Source organism: Lygodium microphyllum, chromosome 3 (assembly GCF_053477565.2).
Source record: "Lygodium microphyllum isolate KBCC chromosome 3, Lygodium_microphyllum_v1.1.10, whole genome shotgun sequence".
Taxonomy (NCBI): domain Eukaryota; kingdom Viridiplantae; phylum Streptophyta; class Polypodiopsida; order Schizaeales; family Lygodiaceae; genus Lygodium; species Lygodium microphyllum.
Window position 1 is genome coordinate 22689126 of NC_141137.1, and position 10198 is coordinate 22699323.

The 10198-nt window shown below is 46.3% G+C and overlaps 1 protein-coding gene across 1 annotated transcript in view; it reads right to left on the minus strand.

Annotated features, from left to right (window-relative positions):
• Nucleotides 1-9713, minus strand: part of LOC148038148 (P-loop containing nucleoside triphosphate hydrolases superfamily protein) — a 52551-nt gene extending 42838 nt beyond the window's left edge. The window contains exon 1 of the mRNA XM_087669565.1: nucleotides 9477-9713. Coding sequence (XP_087525691.1) covers nucleotides 9477-9524 — 48 coding nt within the window. The 5' untranslated portion in view covers nucleotides 9525-9713. The remainder of the gene's footprint in view (nucleotides 1-9476) is intronic.
• Between the last annotated feature and the right edge of the window lie 485 nt (nucleotides 9714-10198).

Here is a 10198-nt window from a genome sequence, read left to right on the forward strand (position 1 = left end):
GACTTGGGGCGAGTATAAACAAGCCGGGCCAAGTAGAAGAGAAGTGAAGGCCCCATGCCGACCGCGGTGAAGCCAAGAAGGGTGAGGGACCGGGCGGATGGTGGCAGAGGGCTCATGGACCTGGGGCAAGCATAAAGAAGCCGGGCTGGAAGGGGAATGAAAGGTGGACACTCCTGGAGCCGAGGTATAAAGAATGGGGCCGTGTGAGGCAACAGGGAGAGAGGGCCAGGACTTGTAGGTGCTGGCAAGTATAAAGAAGCTCGGGGCTCGTTGATCCAGCGAGTGGGGTAAAGAAGTGGAAATTTTGGTGCCTTGGGTCTGATGAGATGGACCGATGGTGGGGCACAAGGAGGCACGTGGGAAGACTCGTGGAGCCGCGAGGATAAAGGAATGGCCGGGGATGTGGATTGAAGGGAGGAGATGTGGACTAATGAAGGCCTATGAGAAGGCCGGAAGAGTGGATGCTTGTGTACTTGGGCCGAACTTAAAGAAACCCGGCCCTTTGATCTCGCCCGACTACGTGGAAGCCAAGTCGTCTGGGACCCGAGGTGGAAGCTAGGAGGGCGCAACATATGCAGGTTTGGATGTGACGCAGCGGGGTATGGGACCCAATGTGAAGTTGAATGACTTGTATCATAAACAAGGGTGACGATGCTTATGCCGGATAATCGGACCCCGTATGAGTGGAAACATTTCCTGCAGTGGAGCCCTTCATGAGGCAAGGGCAGTTGATCTCGACCCCGGAGTTCAAGCAGGGGACAGGGCGACTGCGGCAACCAACCAAGGCGGGCAGCAACGTGCTGGGGAACACTTGCAATCTACTACGGGAGGCTACTACAGGAGTCCTGCTGCAGAGCCACGCGTGAGGCAATGGCGTTGATCTCTCATTCCCGCGGAGCCTCTACAGTGGGATGGCTAGTCTTGCCATAAGAGGCTCGGAGCCGTCTGCGCATCCGATGCGTAGATGGTTTGCCCAAGGTTGTTGGGAGAAAAGCAACCCTTCTTGGGTACGGCGCGAGGCGTATGATGGGACACGGCTTAGGCCCTAGTTGAAGCAACTCTAAGTCTACTTGCCTAGAAAAAGGAAGGGGGGAGACAACTTCGATTCAAGTTCAAAAAACAAATCAAGGATGCAAGTGGCAATTGTGTCTTTGACATGGAAGCTAGAGCAAGTGGCAGCGCCTCAGCTATCTAAATGAGGAGAGAAGCAAATCAAGGCAAGTGACCCTTCTTTGGTCTTCGGATCAAGGTCGGACCTGTGGCCAATGGGTTGAGATCTGGCCAACTTAGGCGAGCTCTTTCCCATGCTAGGTGGATGGGGAATATTGCAAGGGTGCCGGGATGTATTACAAATGACCCGAAGAAACCGCTGCGTCAACTCAAGATAACTCTATGCCATAGGTAACTCGAATGGTTGATGAATCCTCATGCTACTCCTTTTCAGGGTGATTAACCTCGATCCTCTTTGTAGGAAACCAACTCAATTCGAGTGGACTCGAATTCGATTTGGGGGGGGGGTAGGTATGAGGGAAGGGAGTGTGAGGCTTGGGCAACCCATGTCTCACCACCTCCTCCATGTAGGCCGTGCCTCGTGGAGCAACCATCGTTTTTGCCTCCCGACTTGTAGGGTTCTCATTTTGAGCGAGGCAGCTGGGCCCCCCGTTCCGAGTTTGAGTCGCCATGACTTCTTATTAGGAAAGGTGGGTTGTGAACCGTGTCGCCCCGTGGCGCCGTCTTCTAAGAGGGTTGATTGTGGATCCTTATAAGCCCGGAACTCTTCCATGGTGCGATCCGGCGACTCCAAGCGCCAAGTTACCCTTGTGCGAGTTAGAAAAACGCGTTACGCGTGCTGTGAGCGAGACGCAATGCGGGAGGGATATCAAGGGCGTAACGGCCCATGACGTGACGCGACACGAAGGGGTCATGCTGTGACGCAACAGCGTGTCGCCTTGACATGTCTTGCAAGTTGGCTTCTGTTGCATGTCCAGGACGCGATGCGATGCTGCGTGCCCGTGGGCCATGTTACTTGTGCGGGTTTCGCGTGCGGACCCGTGGAACCAGGTATGCACCGTCACACTTGGTGGCATGAGGGAAGGGAGTGTGAGGCTTGGGCAACCCATGTCTCCCACCTCCTCCATGTAGGCCATGCCTCATGGAGCAACCATCGTTTTTGCCTCCCGGCTTGCAGGGTTCTCATTTTGAGCGAGGTAGCCGGGCACCCTATTCCGAGTTTGAGTCGTCACGACTTCTTACGAGGAAAGGTGGGTTATGAACCGTGTCGCCCCGTGGCGCCGTGTTCTAAGATGGTTAGTTGTGGATCCTTGTAAGCTCGGAACTCTTCCGTGGTGCAATCCGGCGACTCTAAGCGCCAAGTTACCCTTGTGCGAGTTAGAAAAACGCATTACACGTGCTATGAGCGAGACGCGAAGCGGGAGGGATATCAATGGCGTAACGGCCCGTGGCGTGACGCGACGGGGTCATGTTGTGACGCGACGGCGTGTCGCCTTGACATGTCTTGCGAATTGGCTTCTGCTGCGTGTCCAGGACACGACGCGGTGTTGCATGCCCGCGGGCCATGTTACTTGTGTAGGTTTCGCGTGTGGACCCGTGGGACCAGGTATGCACCATCACAGGGTGTTAGAGAGTCATTCCCTAGACAGATGTGGGCAGAGCAATACGGCCAGAGTGCCATGTTAGCAGTCACAGAGGACACATCAGCAATACAGCAGGATGCCACGTCAGCAAGTCGGACAGGGTGCCATGTGGCACAGTTTGCACAATCGGCCAGCAATTCCAGCAGTCGGATAGATTTATGTCAGTCCGCTGCATTTAATGCAGCCGACCTGGTCTTTTTGGCCTTTTCTTTTCTGCTTTATATAGCAGTTCTTCAGCACATTGTGATCATATTCTGATCTGGAGATCTGACAGAGACTACCTACAGAGAAGGACAGCACTCGGGCTCACGGAGATCGAGGTCCTCAAGGTGGAGACACACAGATATTTTCTCTGCATCCCTGTATATTTCTACACTCCTATACAGCATATTACACTGCAGATTTCCTGCATTTCACTCTCTCCTCTCTCTCTCTCTCTCTCTCCTCTCTATGTTCACTCTCTCTCGGTCTTTGTCATACGCTTCCACATCATTGCGCTCTAACAGTTTGTTGTCTTATTTTTTGGAGGTGGACCTCACTGGTATTAGCAAACCATGTGGGATTTGGGGATCCTTCCACCACATTCCACTCCAGAGGGCTAGAAGATCTACCCGGCTTGCACCTCAAGCTTCATTTGTGTCGTCGTTTACAGCTAATTATATAATGCATTCTAAGCCGAACAATTGGCAAGAGGCTCTTCAAAACCCCCAATGGCGAGAGGCCATGGAAAAAGAGCTTGAGAGTATTGACTGAAATGAGACTTTGACCTTGCTGGATTGTCCGAGCCACAGGAAAGTCATCGAGATGAAGTGAATTTTAAGGACTAAGCTAAAAGTTTGAGACTTAGGCCAAATACAAGGCTCGCCTTGTGGTCCAAGGGTTTCGACAAAAACAAGGAATTAAATATGAAGAGATCTTTGTTTCAATAGCACGGTTGACTTCATTTCGTCTATTGGTTACACTCGTCGCTCACCATAGTTGGCCAATTTATTAGATGGACGTCAAAGGTGTCTTTCTGAACAATTATTTGGAGCAAGAAGTCTATGTGGAGCAACCTCCCGAATTTCCTTTTGTTGACCGGAAGGATAAGGTCTTTCCATTGCGGAAAGCTCTTTAAGGGCTGAACCAAGCACCACTGTCTTGGTTCTAGAGGATGGATAAGTTCCTTAAGACTCACGGACATCCTTCTACCCCTTATGACACGAACTTAAATCTCGATACTACTTCAAAGGTAGTCAACTACATCCTACTATATGCAGATGATTTACTTATCACTAGCTCGGATACTGCGGCCATAGCAAATATAAAAGCCCAGCTTTGCTCAACTTTGAGAAGACAAACCTTGGTTTGTTGTCTTGTTTTTTAGAGTGGACCTAGCTGGTACTAGCAAACCATACAAGATTCAAGGATCCTTTCACCACATCCCACTCTAGAGGGCTAGAAGATCTATTGTGCTTGCACCTCAAGCTTCATTTGTGTTGTCCTTTACAGCTAACTATATAATGCATTCCAAGCCGAATAATTGGCATGGATCATCTAAGCAACAGGAAAGTCATCAGGATAAAGTGGATTTTTAGGAGTAAGCTAAATGTTTATGGAACTTTAGACAAATACAAAGCTCACCTTGTGGTCCAAGGGTTTCGACAAAAACAACGAATTGAATAAGAAGAGATCTTTGTTCCTATAGCATGGTTAACTTCATTTGGTCTGCTGGTTACACTCGCCGCCCACCATGGTTGGCCGATCTATTAGATGGACGTCAAAAGTGCATTTTTCAACAGTTATTTGGAGCAAGAAGTCTATGTGGAGCAAGCTTCCGAATTTACTTTTAATGACCGTAAGGATAAGGTCTTTCCATTGCGAAAAGCTCTTTAAGGGCTAAACCAAGCACCCGTCTTGGTTCCATAGGATGGGTAAGTTCCTTGGGACTCACGAATATCACTCTATCCCTTATGATTGATTCTACCGCCGCAGTAGGGATAAAGGCCCAAGTTTGCTCAACTTTTGAGATGATAAACCTTGGTTTATTGTCTTCTTTTTTGGGATAAAGGCCCAACTTTGCTCAGCTTTTGAGATGACAAATCTTGGTTTGTTGTCTTCTTTTTCGGGGATAGAGGTATTTTGATCTGAGGGTAGTATTTTTGTTTCCCAGCAAAAGTACGCTCTTCAATTAGTGAATCAGCATTGCACGAATGAAACACGACCTATGGCCACACCCCATGATCCCACTATCCATCTTTCCAAAAATACTCTCAGTCAACCCTTCAACGAGCATACCTATAGGTCTATTGTAGAGAAGCTCCTCTAGTTGATGTCAAAAATAATAGGTATACTCTGATACCATGTCAAAATAAGTGAATGCAGAGAGACAATAGGGTTTGTAGAGAGTAACACAAAGTATGTACGGCAAACACTAAGAGAGAAGAGAAACTCAGAAACAAAAGAAGAACATGGTAATGATGTACTGAATCATGCTATGAGAAGAAAAGTTATTACAGCGAAGCCAAAGCTCAACTGCACTAACCAATCCGAATCAAGCGGTAGCCCCTATGGGAATGCCAAGCTGGAGATGATGATGCTAGGCAAGGAAAAGGTCTCCACATTGAAAAACAGCGGTAAAGGTGAAGCCTAATGGAAAAGGGTGCTGACCCCAAACAGATGATGGTGACATAAGGTGGAAGATGCTCCAAATGCAAGGCCTAATGATGGAACAAGGTGCCTACAGCAAAAGAGAAAGGATGAAAGCAGTCACAAGCCACAAACCACAATGTCATCCTAAAGGGGTGTGATGGCAATGGAAGGGGCTAGTGAGAGAAAAAAAGTGGTGGAGGTGAGCGAAGAAGATGGTCAAGAACGATTGAAGAGAGAGTCGAGCGATGTATGAATGAAGTAACTACCTATTTGTAGATATAAGCTATCTAGGGTGGCGCATCACTTTGTGGGCACCCACTAAAAAAGTAACCGAAATGTGGACACTAGTCCTTTTTGGAACTGTTAGTGCGAAACCCTAAATGAAGTATATAAACTAAAGAAGTGGTTTCTCAACAGTTGATTCCACTAGGCCGGATTTAGCTTACTGTATTAGTTTGCTTAGTCAATATTTCAATGCACCTAAGATGTCACATTGGATTGCTTATTTACATGTTTTGAGATATTTGCATGTTTTGAGATATTTGCACTATATCCATTCTTATGGCCTAACTTATGAATTTGGTTTATGTTTCCAGGGATATACTAACTTTGACTGGGCACAGTGGTGACTTTCATGGTGGAGGTTAGTATTGGGCTTTCTTAGATGGTACCATGGAGACCATCTATTTGCGGGACTTACTATCGGCACTACACTTACCATGCGACTCTACCATTGTTGTCTCCTGCAACAACCAGAATGTCATTGCCCTTGCGCGCAATCCAATTATCACACCACAAACACGGCATGTGGAGGTCCACTTCCACTTCACCAAAGAGTAGATTGAGCTAGGCACCTTCCGCTTAAAGTTTGTGCTTTTTCCAATAATTTTGCAAACATATTGACCAAGGGGGTCAATCGGCCAGTGTTGCAGTATATATTACCCAAGATTGGCTTGGGCACACCCTCCTCTTCTTCTTTAGATTGATGGGGAGAAGGTGATTTCCTCTAGCTTTCCCTTCCAATTTGAGAGGGGGTGCCTTTCTTCTCTTAACAATAACAACGATGATTCTTATAGATTTTGATTCAATTATTGTATTTAATGACATTTTGAGTATTGTACCTTCATCCACAAGGGATTGGGGAATCTCCTACAGCCCTTGGGGGCACTTGGCAATGTCGAGGGGCTCCGATGCAGCCCGGGAAGAAGCCATTGAAGGTCCGAAAGCTCGGGGAGGAGGAGGGAGATAAAAACATACTTGCAAAACATATCTGCAAATGAAGGTGCTATGGCTGCCATTGAAGCTTGTGTTGAAGCTCTTCAAATCCGGGCTGAAGAGAATACCGAGCAAGCTCCAATGCCTTTGCTCTGATACCAGTTGAAAGGGAAGTGGAACACGAGGAAGAAGCTTGGCAGTGAGAGTTATGGCGGATGGAGAGCAAGAGCCAAGAGAGAGAGAGACTCAAAAGTGGAAACTCCAACCACCACAATGTGTGGTCGGGCCTTTCTTTATTCAAACTGTCACTAAAAGAATAAAGAATAAGTGATTGTGATGGGCACCCATCACCTGCAGTGTGCAGTGGCGGGTATTATCAGTGTAGTAATACACGGGCGGCTAGGCGGAGGCGCCTTTACCCCCAACATATTGAAGAGCACTAGGATGAGGTCTAGTGTATTCCCTCCCAATGTATCTCAAAAATAAAAATATATATTAAAAATAAAAAAAGAAAAAGAAAAGGCCCATGTGAAGAAAAAGGAAAGGAACAAAGAGCTTTCTCATGTAGCATTAGCGTGGCATCAATACTACATCTACGGGTTCTCAAGTTTGATGCATCCAATGGCCTCGGTCAACCGGCTCCATGCCTAATCCCCTAGCCCTCCCTATCCCTCCACTTTTCACTTAGGGCACATCAAGGCTAGGACACACCTAGGGAGCTTGTGCTCTCCCTAAGTCACACCTGTAGCACCTCCCCTTGTACACAAACTAAGCCCTCATGTGTGTGGGACAACACCACAAGCAACCCAACTCCCAGTTTCACTAGCACAAACACCATGCACTACACAACAAGGTAGACACACCCCTAGGTAGTGCAATTCCTTTTCTTTTTCAGGTATCCTAACGATCAACCACCGATATCAAAGGTCCCCATTACCCACTCAATCTATCCTCAGCCTCTGCAATCTCTCATTTACTTTATTATGCTTCTTCTTTACAACCAATCTTCCCAAAGCCCCATCATCGACCCACATGGCAAACTTTCAACCACCCGAGTCCTCACCCACAAGTGCCATGGGACTAACACTCGACTAACTAGGAGGAGGGTAATGTTAACCCCAGTGCAAAGAAAGCGAAAAGAAAGCAAATGAAAATACAAAAGACGCACGAAAAAGAAAAAGAAAGATGGTCGAATGGAAAAATATGAGAAAAAGGGCCAAAAGAGCAACGAGAAAATTTAAAGCCCAAGGCAAGTGCAAAACCTAGTGAAGTTCTTCTGTGTTCATAAGAATCCCATGATTTATATTATGAATAATAAACTCTTTGACATTCACCCCCTCCTAACCTGCACATGCTCCGGCATGTGCCATTTCACAAGATTACAGGTTTAAGGAGGGTCTTCTTCTGATATATCTTCATCCTCATCCTCTAAGTATTTTTCTTCCTGCTTGTCTTCAAGTAGATGGCTCATATCCAAGTCATCAAGCTCATAAGTTGAAGATTCTCTTCGTTTGAAAAGCTTGATACGTTTCCCGACTATTGGTACTTTTACCATGGTTCCATCCATTTCAGCCAAAGAGTAAGTAGCATTATCATGTACTACTTTTACTACATATGGTCCAAACCATCGCTTGGCTAACTTTCTATGAGTACTATATTGACTGTCCAGGCTGCTATCATAGACAAGTACCCAATCATTCTCTTAAATAGCTCTTGGACGGAGTCGATGATGCTTGTCAAACCTCTTCTTATTCTTTGATCCTGTCAAGATGACATGGGTGAACAAGTCCCCTAAGAGGGCACCATCCAAGTGGCACCATTACATGGCATTTTGCATGAGCATGATCACCCTTGCATTGCCTCTTGCATAACTCCAATGCATTCGCATTGTGTTCTGTAAACATGCACCTGTGTGCATTTATCTCTTTTGAGTCTTTCTGAGTGGTTGACTCTGCATCCACTATATTCACGGCATTGCATATGACATCTCCAAAAAAGTCTATAGTATTGAGTTATATAAGGGATGTTATATATGGTCCTCTCTTTTTGTACCTGCATTTCTTCCCACTTTACCAAGGGGAGGTTTAGAATCTATGGTGTACAGTATCTACTGACTGCCCATTCTTGACCCAGATACATCATTTGAGGCCAGCAGATATTTTACATAATGCAACAGCATACGGATTTCCACAAAGAGACCCAATGTGTGATATGCAAACCAGATTAGGAGATCGCACTCGAACATCACCACATAGAAACAGGCAAAACTGTTCATACCATGCCTAGTACAAAGTAAGAAGCATAATAATCCTAATAAGGTTGAAACTGAACTATATCAGCTCTTTTCGGAACAAGACAAGAAAACCAAAAGGGCATGGAAGGTGAGAGGGCAACCCTGATTCTATCAGGGCAACCAACATTTGACAACTATGCAAGAGACCTATCTGATGTTACAAGACAGCCACCTACACCACATTCCATAGCACTCAGGCCAGCTACGGGCATACTTTTTAAACCAGGCAAGTTTTTGGATGCGATTGATAAATGGCAAACAGAACAGGCTAAGGGCGTGGGCACGCGTACACACCAAATCAGATGACGTTGGCAACACAAATGGGACAGGCAAGACAGCAAAACTTCTGAATTCTTTGGCAATCCCTACCACATTCCCAAAACAAAATTGATAGAAACGATGATGCAGCAGAGGAAATGTTAAGAGATTTGCTAATACGTTTCTGATACTAGGGGAAAGGCATTCTGTTTTTCTTGTGAGGATTTATGCCGTGCGTTTCCGCTGCCTAAATAGAATTGAACAAAAAAACATAAATAATGATGATGTAGCAGACGACATCAACGACACGAATGAATGTTCACAGACTTTCGATAATTTTGACATACGTTATGAAGCAAATGTGAACAGATTTATTAAGATGTTGTCCTACAGTACATAAACAGTTTTTCTTAGCTATGACATACCTTTCCACTGCCGGCAGGGCCGATAACGAGCTGCGCGTAGCGAGGCATGGCAAGTGGTGAAGGGATGGATCAGTCGAGCACAGAGAGGAGGGTGGTGCTGAGGATGGGGATGGCCGACAGGACAGCAGCCGCGCTGTATGCTGCGCACCACACTGCTGCCGCGACCACGCACGCCAAAAACCTTCTAAAACCCATCTTCTTGTTTATAGGCGATGCGATTACGCCACACATCCGTGTATGGCTCGTCAACATGTGTCAGATCAAGGGTAGGAACGGAACCTCCGAAAGGTTGGGGAATTATCCCTTTTTAGTGGGGCCTACGTTGGGTCTTCTGCCTCGGGTCTTTGTGTAATTGTTTTCTTTTTGAGTGGCGGCTCCCTTTGGTTCTTTGTGTCGAGACTCCCGAGTCCCGACCTAATCGCTTAGGCATTGTTGTCATGAGTCATGAGGGAATTTCCATTGTTTTCCACTAAAAGTTGGAAACCCCGTTGAGAGGTTTCTGGTTTTTAGTGAAAACGCCCTCCCCTTTGAGAACACACCTCGGTTGGAAAAAACCCACTTGTTTTAGGAAACGTCTCCATATGAGTTGCAATAGGCTTACAATTCTCAAGAACAAATCTATACAATAATGTCTTAATATATTTTATCGATACAACGTGATGCCTCTATAACAAATGGCTTTAAGTGAATGTCCTAATAATGCAACAGGCCCAAATCCAACA